Source organism: Aulonocara stuartgranti (genome assembly GCF_965226115.1).
Source record: "Aulonocara stuartgranti genome assembly, chromosome: 8".
NCBI lineage: Eukaryota > Metazoa > Chordata > Actinopteri > Cichliformes > Cichlidae > Aulonocara > Aulonocara stuartgranti.
This window is the reverse complement of record NC_138959.1, coordinates 27,239,786-27,256,841: the sequence shown is the minus strand read 5'-3', so window position 1 is coordinate 27,256,841 and position 17,056 is coordinate 27,239,786. Positions and strand designations below refer to the sequence as shown.

Below are 17,056 nucleotides of genomic sequence, written 5' to 3'. Positions count from 1 at the left end.
GCTCAATCATTCGCTAGATTAATGAATTTTTTAACCAACCAATCAGCGAAAAATGCATTAACCTTTTTGTGCTTTTTTATATTATTATTATTATATTATTTACATATTTTTTATTTATAGACTATAGAACATTTAAAAAACAGAAGCTAACTCAAAGTGCTTTAGAGACAGACACATTTAAATTATAAGTCTCCAAAAAACAAAGAAAATAAAAGCAGAGGGGTGAGTTTTGTTCTGTTAATTACTGTAGAAAGAAAAATCATAGTGATTTAGTGATCATTAAAAGAAGAAAAAAAATGCAAATTGATTATTATTCTTTTCATAACTGCTCTATCCTATATAAGTGGCCTTTATAGTAACGGCAATACTTGCCCTGTATTTGCTTGGTATCAGACTAATACCCGATTTTGAAGTATCGCACGGCACTAGCTGTTACATGTTGACGGGGCTGGATTATATGACGAGTGTGCTCGGAACCATCGATTTGAGCCACCCGGAACAAAAACGTCGTCGGACCAAGCTTTTTTCTTTCCCCCCATTTTTAAGTCGCGTTGGTTTTAGTCATTGTCATGAATAACAAGTGACGTTTTTAACGTGTCTGACGAAGAAAGGAGAAGTAGTAGAAAAGAAAGGACACCCCCCTATATTTATAGCTAATTTCTGATTGTGTGCGATCGAGTGCAGTGGATGAACAGGATGGAAAATGATATTTCAGAAGGGAAATCTACTAACTCTTCAGGTAAGTTTTCCTAGCATCACTGTAAAGAGTTGGTTTTTAGTCAGACAGTCTGAATAACAAGCTGCTTATGTGGCATTTTAACGGAGGAGATATTTCACAAACGCTGATGAGTAGTAATAAAACATTGGGGATTTAGTGTCGAATAAAAATAGCACAGTTATGAGTAACACTGCCTGCATTTTCTTGAATAGGCACTTTATGCAAATACGTGCAACATCTAACATAGGCACTGTCTACAAATGAATTTGGTATTAGTTGTAGTACCGAATTCAATTAAAGTGAACGCTTTCATTTAAAGTGGTCTCTGCTTCCGTTCTTGATGCCAGGGATTCCATAACATGTTGGAGATGTTTGTCGTGGGTTCTTTTGACTTAATCTAAATGCACTGTGGTGGAAATTTTGCAACAAACTTATAAACGGTTACAATGGACCATGTACCAGCTTTCATAGGAAGAGAGGCAGTCTACACCTTGGGCAGGTTTCCAATCTATTGCAGGGCTAACACAGAGAGATGGACAAGCAATCACGCTCAAATTCACACCTATGGCCAGTTTACTGTAGAATCACCAGTTAACCTAACTTGGATGCCTTTGGACTGTGGGAGGAAGCAGACGTATCAGGAGAGAGCCAACACAACCATGGGGAGAACATAGAAAGGCCCCAACTGGCTGGTTGATTTGAACCCACGACCTTCTTGCTGTGAGGCTGCGATGCTACCATCTGTCATGAGCATTATAAATACTTGCATTCTTAAATGTGACACTCTGACCAAAACTCATTTGATCATAAAGTAATAGTAGACTACAGTATGTTGTATTTTTCAATTGTGAGTAGATTTCAAACAGATGTATAGATTTGATTTAATGTTGTATGGTAAATGATAAATGGCCTGTATTTATATAGCGCTTTACTAGTCCCTAAGGACCCCAAAGCGCTTTACACATCCAGTCATCCACCCATTCACACACTCATTCACACACAGGTGATGGCAAGCTACAATGTAGCCACAGCCACCCTGGGGTGCACTGACAGAGGCGAGGTATGTCAACAGTTCATTACTGGCCAGCCTACTGAGTACTACAGATGTCTGTGTATTGTGCAGGCAACGGGTAGAACATGCCTCAACTGACCAGTGGATTCCTTCTTGCTATTAGGCGATGGGGCTAAACACCACCATATATATATATGAGTTTATTAAATATGTATATGCGACTGCTTTGCTATGAAAGGATCAAGGAACACAAAGCAAAAGAGCAAAACAATATTTTGGCCCTGCAGTTTAGTAAATCCCATGTTCATGAAACTCATTGTCAGAAAATTTGCACAATAAACCAGGAACTAATTTATGGGCCAAATGACATATTTTAGTTTAGTAGTAGTAGTAATAATAATAATAATAACAACAATATTAGTCAAAACAGTCAGTTTTAATGAGTTATTCATTTACAAAACAGATGATGAGCAGCATTTGGAGCAAGGTCACCACTAAACAATATACAAACAATTGGACAGCTGTGTTAAGCCAAGTATTTGTGTCTGGGTTTAAGTTATGGTTCATTTTATGGATATTGATAATAAAACATTTATCCCCGATGTTAAAATGACCCACTTCTGTTCACATTCAGGTGCAACACTCTCCCTCACTGCCCTGCGCCTCCTGGTCCCACCACTTCGGTTGGTCTCCGCAGCCGTCTGGCAGACCATCCAGCAAAAAGTTATAGCTGATTACGGGATGCTTGAGGAGTTTGTGTCTATGGTTACAGACATTCTTCCAGAGCTGCTCACCAGCCGCCAGCGGACTGAACTCAGCCTGGGCCTCAGAGCACGGGTGAGTTTATCAGCATCTGCAAATGAAGTCATTGTAGATTTGATGGATTTGTACTTTTTTGCCTTCGTCATAATTGTCTTTTACGTCGATAAGAGCTTTGCACGCCTTTTGTTCTCTTATTCTTTGGCAACCAGCTTCACGAGGACTGGAGCATTTCCAACATCCAACAGTTGGCTGCTTTTCCATCCTTCTGTGCTCTGACACAGAATGTCAGTTGGTTCTAGGTCATTTGATTGGGTGGCCATCACCACTCCTCCTACATCCTTCCTTTTGGGAACCACACACTAAGATACCATCTGTTCACCTTCTCTGTGTCTCAGAAGACATTGTATCCACAGTCAACATTGTCACACTTGGATTATGCAGTCCAAAATCCAGATTTCCACTAATCTAATGTCCAATTAGATCCAATTTTTTCAGGCATTCTGCCGCAAACACAGCCATGTTTCTACTTCTCAAACCTTTAATCTTTAAGTAGATAACTCTAATATGGTTGTAGAATTAATCTACTTCCTAGCTTCCTGTAATTAAATGATCAAAAAGCATAAGAAAATCTAGCACTCCCTAAATCACCACCTGAAGATGTGTCTGCATATACCAGTCACAAAGCGCCACGCATTGTGAAGTTTCCTGAATACACTTGACTAAGGGCATTTAGATCAAGTGATGTTACCCAAGAACCATTACAATAAGTGTAGAGTGCAGAGCAGTGTCTGGATCTCAAAGAATTCACCCATTGCAGTATGGTGAATACAGAGGCCAAGAAAAACAGTGGTTGACAATGTGAATCGTTCAACATCAACGTGAATGTCCATAAAATCGTGCCTGTACAGAGTGCCGGCGTATCCATCAAGCTCACAAAACACGCAGTGAAATCACCAACACGGTAGCATTCCATTTGGTAAAAGACAATGGGCTGATATTTATATAGCACTTGTGCAGATAACAAACAAAGTCTTAAATTCGTGCACACACGTATGCTTCAGTGTAGGCATCAGAGGCAACTTGGCTTCATGCTTTGGTGATGCAAAGATTTACACATTAGCGGGAAAGTCCCCTCAATCTGAATGTGAAAGTAGCGTCTACGTGACAGTGCTGTAGAACAGTTTTGTCTACAGTCAATGAATAGTTGTGATTAATAACTGTGATGATCTTAACATTGAGAATATTAATAATTAATTAGTTGTGCCGTTCAGCAATTAAGCCACTAAGGTGAAATACTATACCAAGCATGACTAGAAACTTCCACACAAAACCAAAACAAAGTTTGGCTGATCCCCTCTGGACTTATTTCAGTGTTGGTGCTTTTTTTACATTTCCACGTGGAAGTCTCATTTCTGCTCTGGATCTTCCCTGATCTGTCTAACCCGTTTTCTTTTATGGAAAATGGTTGAAAAGACAAAAGTGAGTGGGACAGGTTGTGCTACCTGTTTGTATTGCTGATAAAAGCCGTGCATGCTGGCAAACAATGCAGGTTACTGTTGAATAATCCTTTCTCAGGTCTCTCAGGACCTTACAGTCTCATTTATGATGATTTAGGTTGCCCAACACCTTGAAAATTGAAATAGTGATCGTTCATGTCACTCTATTAAACATCAGTTTCTTTGCGCTCTCAGCTGATCCTGGAGTTATACCAGCGTGAAGCTCCTGCTGACTTTGAGATCATCCAGCCACACTTGGACAGGATGCAAGTGCTCATCAATGCATGGCTAGTGGAGGTGATTTCATTGGTTTTTGTTTTCTGTTATCGTGACAGTATAATTTAGATTCCCAAAACAGCTTATTATCATTATTAATTGTTATTATTATGAATTATGCAGGCTGGTGGTACTAATGTAGAACTGCCACAATCAAACTTTGTGGATCTTGTAAAGAACTTGCAGAATGATGCTGAAGAAAGAGAGCACTTCTTTCAGGTCTGTATTTGTTTTTTCACTGCTTTTTTGCATCCTAGATAATAATACCATATAAGTGTTATTATTTTATTATCAAAGCTGGAGTACTTTCATTTTCAAGTAGTAGTAGTGGTAAAGTAGTCTAGTATGTGTAAAGGTGTATTTTTGAGTTTACTAAAAGCGCCAGGTGCAGTGATATTTCTGTATGTTTTGGACGTTCATGGTGTGCTTTCTTGTTTGTGCTTCTCAGAATGTTTTCCCTGTAGAGTTTGGTCCTGCATATGATGAAACACTTCACACTTTGATGTGCCTGTTTTTATCCAGATTTGAAAAGATTCTTCATCTTCAGTCATTCCAGCAGGTACACAAAAGTGCTACTCAACATTACCCAATTATATTTTAAGCTAGATTAACAAATGTTAACGCCGCTCTTTCTTTTTCATTTTCAAAAGGTTGCCTCCATGTTTGGTGAAGCTTCTTCTGCTCTCAAGGACTGCATGCAGTTGGTGTCTCAGTGTGAAGAGCTCAAAACTCTGCTGCAGTATCAAAAACACCTTAGCCAACTAGATCATATAGGTAAGTAGTTACAGATTTTCTACTCTTAGCTCCGTATCCCTGATTTAGCCATCTCAGGCACATGGCTCTGGCTGTGAGCGCTAAAGGCCCCGCCCACTTGCAGTTTGCAAGGACAGCTAATCGGAGGAAAGTTACCGTAAAGGTCTGTTGAGTAGCTAAAACAACTTGTTTCAGATAGCAGATTCACTGCGAGGCTGAAACAAAGGACCAGTATAAGACAAATAAGGATTATTTTGAACTGTGAACCATGCAAAGCTACTCTAGTAGAGTCTGACGTTAAAAATGTGGAGCTGATTTTTAATCGGTCCACTTTAATGATGTGTATTTGGCTTGTGGGATTGCTGCTTTGTGGTCAAAAAAATAAATCCAATGTTCTCAGATTAGTATGACGTGTGCAATAATGTAATAATGAATGGCACTTGGGTGTTGAGCTCTGTTCTTGTTCACTGTTATATGACACCTTTTTTTGTCTTTTCAGATAGTTCTCTGGACGGTGAGTGGATCATTTCAGCTCTAAACCTTCCCTGTGTAGAAAAAACAGAAACGCTTAAAACACAAGCAAAGGGCAGCATTTTGGATGAATTGTTATTTTCATCAGATTTGGAAAAGGAATCACTGGCTCCAGAACAGCAGACGTGTGAGACCAATGATGGTAAAAGTGATTGGACTCCTGAGCACAATGGAACACAGTTGCCTTTAGGAGATTCAACAAAACATGCCGAAAATGTAAATCTTCAAAGTCAGACAGATGGTTCTTGTTGCCTAATCAAAGAGTGCCACGTTCGTCTAAGAAGACTTGACCTGCCACTGTCTTTACAGTCTCGACCTGTGAGATCAAACAGAGGCCTAAGAATGAAAAAGATTCTCCAAGAGGTGAAAGGGCAACTTTGTGGAGAGGCCCTACCTGCTGACAAATCTATTTCCACGAAAGCAAAACAGTTCGAGAGGGTTTCTCAAATGCTGTCAGACAATGAGGATTCAGGCAAAGACTCCTCATACATGGCTCCCATCAGTACTTGCAGTGAAGATGACTCCTGGTCTTACTACTCGGATAAGGACTCTAGTCATAACACTGTTAGTAGAAGTCCCAGTGTAACTGATTCATGGTCTCACTACTCAGACGATGAGTCTTCAATTGTGAGTCCTGTTAACAGTTTCCCTGAAAGTGGTTCAGTTTGTAGCAGCTCAGATGAGGACCCTTCGTTCCTGGGTCCTAAAGATGTGTCAGATTCTAGCAGAAATCGGGGCACTGCTGGCATAAAGCATAGCTCTACCAAACACACTCGTTTAATCCAGTGCTTTATCTGCAAAGAGCATGTCAACACAAACCTGAGAACTCACATGAAAACCCACTTTCCCACCAATGACTACGCGTGCCCTCGATGCGATAGCAGGTTTAAACTCCTATCCTCTCTGAAGAAGCACTTGAATAAGACTTGTTATGAATATGCTCAGCAGCATGTAGATCCAGGGAATCCAGATGAAGTCAAGAATCTTTACAAATGTGACATATGCCAAGAGGCGTTCAAGTACAAAGTTGCTCTGCAAAAGCATACGCTGACCCACAACGAGCTCTACTGCAACGTATGCAGAAAGGTCCTTCGAGATGCTGCAACGCTGGCAAGGCACAAAGTTTCACACACTCCATTTCAGTGCAACCGCTGCGACAAGTCTTTCAGTCTTTTCAAGCCCTTACTCAAACATTACGAAAACATCCATAAAGTCAGCAGACCATTCAAATGCAGCCATTGCCCCAAAACTCTCCCCAGGCTGCGATTTTTAATCATACATGAATGGCACCACACAGGCCACCTGCCGTTCCGGTGTTCTCATTGCAGCCTGAGATTCAAATGTGATTCTGAGCTCATGTACCACGAGAGGGTCCACACCAGAGAGAAACCCTATCTGTGTGCAGAGTGCGGCAAGACGTTCGCCCAAAAGTCCAACATGTTGCGCCACCTGCACTTCATCCACAGCGAGTCTCGAAATGAGAAGAAGCACTCTTGCTCTCAGTGCGAGAAGTCCTTTAAAGAGAAAGGAGCGCTGAAAAAGCATCAGAGGAGCAAACACTTACACGAGTTGTTCCGTAATCCATGTCCGACCTGCGGGAAGATGCTTTCGGCATCAACGATGAAAAGGCATAAATTAATCCACACTGGAGAAAGACCTTTCAAATGCACTGTGCCTGAATGCGAAAAGTACTACAGATCAACCTCGGAGGTTAAGAAACACATTCTCATGCACCATACCACAGAAAGGCCGTATAAATGTGACATCTGTGGAAAGGGGTTTGTAAAAATGTGGTATCTCAATGTACATGCTCGAATACATTCAGGAGAAAAACCATTTGTTTGCCATATCTGCGGCAAGGCCTTCCTAAAGGCCTACAGCATGTTCAGGCACAAAAGACTTCTACATACATTTGTTACACATTAACTACGTGACACAGGAATGCTTGATTGGTTAAGGAAAGTAGCTTCTTGGTGTGAATGCGCATTGAATCTGAATTCTGTCTAATGGGCAGCAAGGAGCAGATGTTGCAAAAGCTGGCAAAATAATTCCCTATTTACTATTTAAAGTATGTATGTTTTCATTTGAACCACTTGTCTACCAAGAGTGAGCGATGACAGAGGTCACTGCCACAGGAAACCAACCAACTGGACAAAAAAAAGAGAGAGAGAGAAAGAATCAAAACATGTCCAGCTAACTTTGTAACCACTTTGAGAACCCTCCAAATGCTTGTTCAGGGGTAAAGTTAGCAGTACGTTTTAGGTTATTGTTAGGCACTTAGATGCTTAAACCTCAGGTAAAAAGTGTGTGAATACACTGATGCCAGTGAATTACCTCACAAAGATACCTAGACAAATGTCTGCTTTGTGCTACACAGAAAGAGGAGCACACAGATTCAAATAGTCTACGATGAAACTGAAAAAGTAGTGGTTCCAGCATGTAAAATACTTACAGTCCCACAGTTAAATGTACTATCTCTGTGTGGGGCACAGGCTGCGGTGACTGTTGTCTAAGTCAGCAGCTGACAGTACAATGAAAAAAACAAACAAACACTGTAAACACAATAAAAATGCAGGACACATACTGGAGGTGAACGAGTTCAGCTCGGTGTATAAAGATCTTTGTCTTCTCCCAACTTCAATTCATATGAAGAATTACCATATTTGTTTCATGTGTACTTTGTATTTAGCAGTGTAATTTTTTTAACTATTTAGTTTGTTTGATTTTACATCATATGTTTTGTTCTTTTTCATGTTGTGTATAATGTGTTTTAGGCACGAAGCAGAAAAGTGAGCAGCATTCAGCTTCTTCTGTGGATCATTTTCATCTGTTTTTTTAATCAAAAAATTAAAATGGTGAAGCTTTCACTTAAAATAGTGATCTTTCATTTTGTGGGGCTTTGCTCATGTTTTTGGGTTTTTTTGTATTTGAAAATTGGTAAACCCCAAGATTACAATAAACTACTTAAATGTACATGCGAAAATGATTGCATGATTTTTTATTAAGAGGAAGAAACTCTTTAGTGTAGAAATAAAAGAAGGAAGGAAAGACAACGGTACAAAGTGTTATAGTGAAGAGCAAGTTGATAATAATGTGCTTGCCTCTTCTTCTTTCAGCTAATATTAGGATCAGGGCAGGCTTGGGTCATTTTTCTTTCTTTCTATTTTCTAAACTCTTAACACGATGTTTAGACAGTGTGTATATTGAGGACTTAATCAGATAACTATAAAAAACTAAGTATCCCTTTCAATTAGCCTCATCTTTTTTTGAATCTTTTCATTGAGCCATCATTTTTCACTAATTTAGACATCCATAATGCATTTAATTTAGTACACATAAAATAATGTGAATTCTATGCTTCTTCAGTAGGTAAAAAGGGAGGAAAGGCTAAGGTGTCAGACCATATGGAGTAATCCAAATTTGAAACCTTTGGTCCAAACTGTCATTAATTTGTAAAAGTCAGGAGAGAGGTACAACAGTTAATGTCTAATGCCCTCTGTCCTGGTTAGGGGTGGCATTGCACCCAGTAGCGTTGGAGATCTTGATAAAATTGATGAAATTCTAAATGCAGAAAACTACTGTCAGATCACTGTCACAAATACACACACACACTACACATGGACACTCTGAGTCATGGATTTGCATTCCTAGACCCCTGATCCCATTATTGAAGATGTGGGATCACCTTTACAGAGAACAGAAGAAAACGCAGCTAGCATCCAAAGAAGAGCTTTGGAATGTTCTTCAAGAAGCCTGGAGAACCATTCCTGAAGACTACTAAAAGAAATTAGTGGAAAGCTTGCTTAGTTCACGCTTTGTTAAGGAATTAAACATGGCCATACCAAAGTTGCTCCTGCACCTATTTCGCAATTTTATTAGCCATACAGAAACAAAGGGGAGTGGAGATCGAAAGGCCAAAAGCACAGTAAAATAAAATGTAAAAAAAAAAACGCGATGCGGAACGAATAACAGGACTATTTCCCGTTGTCGGACAGTTATTGTAGATGGAACGAAAGGCAACAGTTGACGCACAAAGATCAGTTGTGTGACTTCGCTTTCTGGCTTCCAACCCATTTAAAACCGTTACTTTGACTTCGGTCACAGTATTACATGTTCTCTGACTGTAATGTAACTGCAGACAGCTCGCAGCATGGACGGAGGTGTCTCCGAGTTACCTGGTGAGTTGAAATGCTTGTATACAATTTTGTTTGGCTAGGCCGCAATCTAGCCCGCGCGCGGGAATAGCATTGCTAAAGCCGTAGCGGTCGTTATTATTATATTATTATTTTACTAAAGAGTTGTGTCTAAAAAAATACAAACTGCTTCTACTTTTTACTAGCCTGGAAACACGTTGCTGGACTTAATTCTTTAACTCAGCGTTTGTGAGTATTAGTTATCCATAGTGCTTAGATAATGCTAGGCTAGGCTAGGAAAAGTCATTGACAGCAATTCACTCGTTGAAGTGAATCCGCCTGTTTTGAGTGAATCTCTGATTCATGTATTTGCTTTGGGAGTTTTGGGTGGGAGGGGAAGGGGATATGCAAACATATTAGCAACGTATGCAAGCAGTTATACTGTTAAACATTCAAATTGATATGTAACAGTGGTTCAATAGTAGATTACGGAAATGAAAGTAGCAGGCACATCCGCTTTATCCGGAGCTCGGCATTTAAGCGTTTTGTTGTTGCTTTTGTTTTTGTTTGTGTTTTTCTGTGAAGAATAACTCCGCTTTAATGTTACGTGAGACCTTAGTTTTGTTATCGGTAATAATGGCCATTCGAGCCAAAATAAAACATTTTATTTTAATCCTGCTGGTAAGTTCGTGATGGGATTTTTTTGTGTGAAAAACTTCACAAAATTTTGATTTGGTATACTATGCATGAATCTCCTTTCTCTTTTGGAACCAATATAAAGACGGTGACTAAATAAAGGGAATTTAGTTTGTGGTCATCACTCCATTGACAACTTAAATGGGAAAGTCTGTGTTGTTGGCCTGTCTTCACTCTCACTGCGTATTGCCTTTCAAGCACTTTTTTTTAAAAATGCCTTTTTCCTTGCAGGCCCCTCTCTTCCCCTCTCTGCTCTGCGGCTCCTGGTCTCACCAATTCGGCTGGTTTCTGCAGCCATCTGGCAGACTGTGGAGCAGAAGGTTGTGTCAGACTATGGGCTGCTTGAGGAGTTTGTGTTTATGGTCACAGAAATTGTTCCTCAGCTTCTCTCTACGAGGCAGCGCGCTGAACTCGTCTTGGGACTCAGAGCACGAGTGAGTTGGCAGAATCTAGGTGCTCCGCATGGCGCTCCAGCATGTTACTAATACATGTATTTTGTCACTTGTTTGTTTAGCAGCTTAACATACATTTTAATTACATACTCCTTGGGTGACAATGTGTTGTTTGAAGCTGAAGACTCATCTGATCAACAATTGTGGCTTTTAAACAGAAAAAAGCCTTTGATGTATGCAGTAGGGCTGAATGATAAATTGGGTTTTAATTTTAATTGCAGCAGTTACTATAAACAATTCTTCTTCTTAGTTTGTTTAATCCAAACCTCAAAAGGCGGAACCCACTAAGTTGAGAAAGAATGATAGTTATCCTTTAGAGAGATTAATGGTTGCCTGCAGCTGCCTTTGTCGTTATCTTAAAGCTGTCACAGTCTTTGTTTTGACTCACTCACTGAGAGTATGGCTGTGTCCCAATTAAGAGACCGCACGCTTGAAGTACGTGCACTACGTACGGTGCGTACTGTAAGTACGAGAAGTGCGGAAGTGAGAGGCTTGTGAAATGGGACGGTCTAGCCTTCGTCGTGCTAGCAACCATGATACTAACCGCAAGAAACGTTACATACAGCATTGTGTGACATAAATGAAGGAGAAACAATGTTTTGTTGGTCATTCATTTTTGTCATGACATCACTTTGATTAGTTGAGTATCTGAGGCTGAGACCACGGGACTGTAAAACATGATTGTTTGGCTTCATTTCTGTACTGAACAGTCATTTCAAGATTAGTTAGTAAATAACAAATATATATATATATACACACACACACACATATACATGCATGCATGCATGTAAAGTTATTTATTTCATATTCTGTATAGTTTTTCATATTTATATCCTGTCCATATCCTGTACATAGCTTGTACTCACTACAGCCTGTACATACTTATAGTTATAGAATATTCACAACATACTTCATACCGTGTACATTATAACATAATAGACCCATTTCTGTAATATACTTACATATCTATATTATTGCTAATATATATTGTAATATATCTATATCACTAAGCACTTCTGGATGGATGCAAACTGCATTTCGTTGCCCTGTACCTGTGCATGTGCAATGACAATAAAGTTGAATTCTATTCTATTCTATTCTAAATAAAAGAAGAAGTTGAATGTTAAACATGAAGCATTTCCTGAGATTCATTATAGAACACAGAGTGAATGGAATGCATCTTTTCTCTTAACTGTTCGCTTATTAATGGTGATTGCAGTTGATCCTGGAGCTGTGTCGTTCTGATGACACTGCGGACCTGCAGGTTATTCAACCACATCTCGACCGGATGCAGAAGCTCAGATCACTGTGGAGCGTGGAGGTGGGTGAAAACCTTTTTTTGTGTCTGTGACGTTTAGTATTCCTCGTTAAAATCTGAAGTTCCACGATGACCTCTTCTGTTTTAAATTCTTTACTTGTAGAATGCTGAACCGGTGTCAGACTCTCATTTCATGGGCCTAGTCCAAAATCTGCTGAGAGATCCCGAAGAGAGAAGAAATTTCTTCATTGTGAGTTAAAACTGAATACGGAGACAATGTGATTGATTGGTGGCAGGTCCTTGTTAATATGATCCCTTTTGAGGAAAAAATAAAATAAAATTGTACGTTTGTATTTGTTGCTTTGAGCAAATGGTTTTTGTAATTTGGCTCTATATAAATAAAACTGAATTGTGTTGTAGGATGTTTTCCCTGGAGACTTTGGTCCCACATATGACAAAGCAATCCAGACATTGATGTGGTTGTTTCTGTCAAGACTGGAAAAGCTTCTTCCAACCAAAACTCTCCAACAGGTAAATGTAATGTCTTATATTGAGCAAAGAGCATTTCTCCTTGTAGTATTAGTTTTTTTTTAGCATTGTTAGTTGTTTTTGTTACCTTTTTTGTGATCTCTTGCATTCAGTTTGCAGCTCTGAGTAGTGAAAGGCTGTACACATACAATTCAACTCATTTGCAAAAATACTTCATTTTACTTTAATTTATTTGTTATAATAGGTCTATCATCACACAGACAAAGTCCATCTTCACTGTCTGTCATGGCTGCTGGTGATGGTACTTTTCCTTCTCTTGCTATGCAGCCTCAGGGAGCTTAGAGAAGTGACTTTACAAACAGTTCTCAATCTGTTCCAGGGTTATGTTAGACTGACCCTCCAGCTTATAGTAGGTCTACAGAGCAAAACAAGAATATGAACAAAAAAATAAGAATTGTGTCAAAAGTTTAGAAACTGCAGAGCTTTTGACTCTTATGATTGTTATTTTACTTAAGCCTTTGTTTCATCAGATTGCCTCTCTGCTCAACGACACCTCATCTGTTCTGAATGAATGCATTGGGGCTTTCTCTCAGCCTCAGGAGCTCAAAGTCTTGCTTGACAATCAAAAAGATCTCACCCAATTAGAGGACATTGGTGAGTTGAATATTTTAAAACATGGGATCAGTTCTCAACATGTTGTTTTGTTTTTTTCCCCAGAATCTGTTTTATTCATTCATGATTCTTGTTCCTTTCAGAGTCTTTCATCGTTGACAGTGGCATTTTGTCTGCCCTGTGTCTCCCTCCTGTGGAAAGAGTTGTGATTGTCAATGAGCAAACTGAAACGGATGCAGAGAGCAGTCTCGTGTATACTGTCTGCACAGAGATGGAAGTGGAATCTGAGAACAAAGAGGTGTATGTGGAGGGAACTGGGAACTCTGAGGAGTGTGTGCAACCTGAGTGGTTTGGCCTCACTGGTGAGGTAAAACCAGAAATTGATGCAGTGGTAGTTATGGATACTGTGGAAGGCACTGAGGCCAGCGAAAGCGAAATGGCAGAGGACCGCAATGACAACCAATCAGGAACACTGATCATCGGCGAGGATGGCCAGGTGACTGTGCTGGATGGTGTGGAGAAGAAGCCAAACAGACGTGGGAGAAAAAAGAAACGTCCTGTAGATGAAGACTTTGAAGTGGAAAGTGCAGTGGCGGGCAAAAAAGAAACACCAGAAAGTGACACACTGTTAGAAAGATCAGTGCGTAAGAACAGAGGGCTCAAGATGAAACGGTACTTATCACAGTGGAGGAAATCTGGGAAGACACCGGGCTCCAGTACGACCAGCAGTGGACCCAAAAAGTTTGCCGGGCCCCAAGGTCCAGCCAAAAGCAACGACTTGGATGAGAGAACCTGTAAAGTCTGCAGCAAGGTGGTGAGTCATGCCAAGTTCTTGCAGCGACACATGAGTCAGCACTCCGAGGAGCTGCCCATTACATGTCCTTCATGCAAGAAGCTTTACAAGAGCTTACGTTCCTTGCAGCAGCACAGATGTGCAAGCATGACAAAGGCAAAGGCTGTTAGGAAAGCCAAGGAGCAAGACACCCCAGCAGACGAAGGCGAACAGTCATCAAGCGGGGTTCCTTGCGACGACACAAATGAAGAGCAGCCAGTTGACAATACCACCCAGGATCCTGATTACTCTCCCCCTGCAGAGAGGGCTTCCAAAGAACCAGGGCAGAAGAGCCCTGAAGAACAGAAGAGTGTGTTAGAGGGTCCATTCTACTGTCCTCACTGCAGTGTCGAGTTCAAATGCAAACAAACATTTAGGTTCCATTTAAGAAACATTTGCTACAATGAGCAGCAGGTTGATCCTGAGAAGCCTGATGATGTTAAGCATTGTTTCAGGTGTGATGAATGCGACAAGGCGTTCAGATACAAATCAACTTTGGATTCCCACAAACAGACTCACAACCCGCTCTACTGTGAGGTGTGTATGAAACTGGTACGTGACTCAGAAGCATTGGCCATGCACAAAGAATCCCACACACCTTTTCAGTGTAACCGCTGTGAGGAGAACTTCCCAGTGTTCAAGGCCCTTCATAAGCACTACATCGACGTCCACAACCCCACCGAGCCATTTACCTGCTCCCACTGTCAGACTACATTTGCCAGTTTGAAGCGTTTCATTAGACACGAGTGGAAGCACACGGGTTACCAACCATTTCAGTGCTCTCATTGTAGTAAAAGATTCCGTTCATACTCTGACCTTGTGGAGCACCAGAAAAAACACACTAAGGCATACCCATTCCTGTGCTGGGAGTGCGGCAAGAAATTCCGGCATGGCATCACGCTGACGAGACATGTGGAGCGTGTGCATCACTCTGGCGAACCCGTGACTGAAAAACCTACGCCGATCTTTACCTGCCCTCAGTGCGGGAAGACGTTCACTTCAAGAAGGTGCCTCCTGAAGCACGACAATTTTCATCACAAAGGGCTGCGCTTCCCGTGTGAGCACTGTGGGAAGGGCTTCTTTGGCAAGGACGCGTTGGTGAGGCACACTTTGATACACACGGGCGAAAGGCCTTTCAAGTGCGACGACTGCGACAAGTCATTTAGATCTGCAGCAGAATTAAAGATACACAGGAGATACCACACTGGAGAAAGGCCATTTAAGTGCAACATCTGTGAAAAGGGCTTTGTTCAATCTTGCTTTCTTACTTTACACATGCGAACCCACACTGGAGAACGGCCATATGTTTGTGCAGTGTGCAATAAGGGGTTTTCAAGCCTGCATGGCTTAAAACGACACAGGAGACTTGTTCATGCATAGATCATTGTGACATAATACATATTTCCAAAAGGATTTTTAGCATAACCAGCCCATGTTGAAGGATGTTGGTGTTAGGTGTAGACCAGAACTTTGCAAAGAGTGAAGAGCTGATGATTTGACCTATCACTGAAAGGACACCTTTGTTGATGCTGACGAAGAGATGGACTAAGTTTTCCAGTTGAAGGACATTTTCTGTAAACTATCAGCCTTATTGTTCTTCCTATGGCTGGCACAGCTTTGGATTGCTAGAATGTGTGTAATTGCGTTGTGCATTATGAAAATGCATTATGAAAATGTAACTTGTATTTTTTACAGAGACATTTGTTGTTCTACATAAGATTTGTATGTATAAATGGGATGACCCTTAAAGGTCCCATATTATATTTCTTTTGTTGCCTCTTTATTCCTGGTTTTGAGCTCTGCTTTAGCAAGTGCAGCTTTAAGATGAATTAGAAATGCAGTTGCCTATGCACGTTTCAGGGGAAGGAAACACAGACACCCACACCCAATCACTGTTTATTTGTTAACTCTTTCTTTCTTTTCTCACATTTTCTAATATTCTGCTATCGCTGTTTTCCCCCACATAGCTGTGACCTGTGTTTGTTCAAACCAAACTGATATTCGGATTAGCGACTCACCATGCTAATGTGATTTTTTTTTTTTTTTTTTCCCCCCCCCCCTCCTCATTTTGTAGTGGTGACATGCGAACAGAATATAAAAGTAAGCCAGTGAGTGTTTAGGTATCACACAGGGTTAGGTTACTAGGTTATTTGGAGGCTTACTTGTCACACAACCCTCACACAACATCACATCACACAACACAGCTTTTCGTTTACAGCTGTTTAACATATTAAAACAAACACAAAAGTCACACAAAATAACCTCTGGCGGCTGCGATATAGATCAGGAGTTTGCATTCTTTGAGGAAAAATTACTGTTTGTCAGCAGTCTTGTGGCTTTTGACTGAGAGAACAAATTTTTTTCAGTTCTTTGTCAGTAGGGGCTGTCAAACAAGTAGTCTTCATTAAAATTGAAATGGGTCTCTTTGTTGGGTTAGTCCATGTTGATATTCCTGTTTGGATCACCAACCTGGAACTGTGCTGACAGCCTATGGTTTAGTACATCAGACGACCTAATGCTAGAAGACTAGGCTACAATGACTGCTGTGAAAATCATGCAGTGAACATCAGAGCATCTACATCAACCTACATTTACAATGTAGGCAACATTCTGTCCTTTCACTAACTTTGAAATAAACTGGCTACTGGAAAAAATTCTTATAGCTTGTAAAGCTAAGAGGTTGTGAGATTGCTAGACAAATAGCAGTAGTTACATTTTCACAGCTTTGATTTTACACCTCCATGATTATAAAAATGTTTCCACTGAAAGTGGGTTTCATGGGACCTTTGATTATGTTTTTCTGTAATAAATTGAACCTTTGATTCCAAGTGTCAGTTATTTAACACAAGTAATTTCAATATCATATCATCTAGTAATACGATGGGGTTTTCCCCCCATCGTATTACTAGATGGCCAAAGATGCAGGTGAATCCCAGTCAGGAACACCCAACTTCAGAGTCTTAACAATGTTACATTAACTTCACTCTCTGCTGCATCTTTTCAGTTAGTTCATTTCTGATGTATAAAATGCAAATT

At 40.4% G+C, this 17,056-nt stretch overlaps 2 protein-coding genes across 3 annotated transcripts; both read left to right on the top strand.

Annotated features, from left to right (window-relative positions):
* The first annotated feature begins 314 nt into the window (after positions 1–314).
* On the top strand, positions 315–8,521 carry LOC309712463 (uncharacterized protein). Of its 2 annotated transcripts, XM_082543269.1 has the most exons (7): positions 315–739; positions 2,365–2,567; positions 4,184–4,285; positions 4,388–4,483; positions 4,713–4,823; positions 4,915–5,038; positions 5,517–8,521. In XM_082543269.1, exons 1-7 carry the CDS (start codon positions 688–690, stop codon positions 7,472–7,474), a joined length of 2,646 nt encoding a protein of 881 aa, XP_082399395.1. In that variant the 5' UTR covers positions 315–687; the 3' UTR covers positions 7,475–8,521. The 2 variants fall into 2 exon arrangements, with proteins under 2 accessions (XP_082399395.1, XP_082399396.1); XM_082543270.1 differs by lacking the exons at positions 315–739; positions 2,365–2,567 and having other exon boundaries at positions 4,187–4,285; positions 4,787–4,823.
* Positions 8,522–9,524: 1,003 nt separating this feature from the next.
* Positions 9,525–16,842, top strand: LOC309713307 (uncharacterized protein). Its single transcript, XM_082544837.1, has 7 exons — positions 9,525–9,726; positions 10,609–10,811; positions 12,049–12,150; positions 12,251–12,337; positions 12,508–12,618; positions 13,107–13,230; positions 13,332–16,842. The coding sequence occupies exons 1-7, from the start codon at positions 9,699–9,701 to the stop codon at positions 15,398–15,400; spliced, it is 2,724 nt and encodes a 907-aa protein (XP_082400963.1). The 5' UTR covers positions 9,525–9,698; the 3' UTR covers positions 15,401–16,842.
* The last annotated feature ends 214 nt before the right edge of the window (positions 16,843–17,056 follow it).

Bases quoted from the DNA above. Each gene is read 5' to 3' on its own strand.
- LOC309712463 (XM_082543269.1), top strand. From the start codon at position 688: ATGAACAGGATGGAAAATGATATTTCAGAAGGGAAATCTACTAACTCT. The intron at 740-2,364 runs GTAAGTTTTCCT...GTTCACATTCAG, and splicing joins GAAATCTACTAACTCTTCAG to GTGCAACACTCTCCCTCACT. The intron at 4,824-4,914 runs GTACACAAAAGT...CATTTTCAAAAG, and splicing joins ATCTTCAGTCATTCCAGCAG to GTTGCCTCCATGTTTGGTGA.
- LOC309713307 (XM_082544837.1), top strand. From the start codon at position 9,699: ATGGACGGAGGTGTCTCCGAGTTACCTG. The intron at 9,727-10,608 runs GTGAGTTGAAAT...TTTTCCTTGCAG, and splicing joins AGGTGTCTCCGAGTTACCTG to GCCCCTCTCTTCCCCTCTCT. The intron at 13,231-13,331 runs GTGAGTTGAATA...TGTTCCTTTCAG, and splicing joins CACCCAATTAGAGGACATTG to AGTCTTTCATCGTTGACAGT.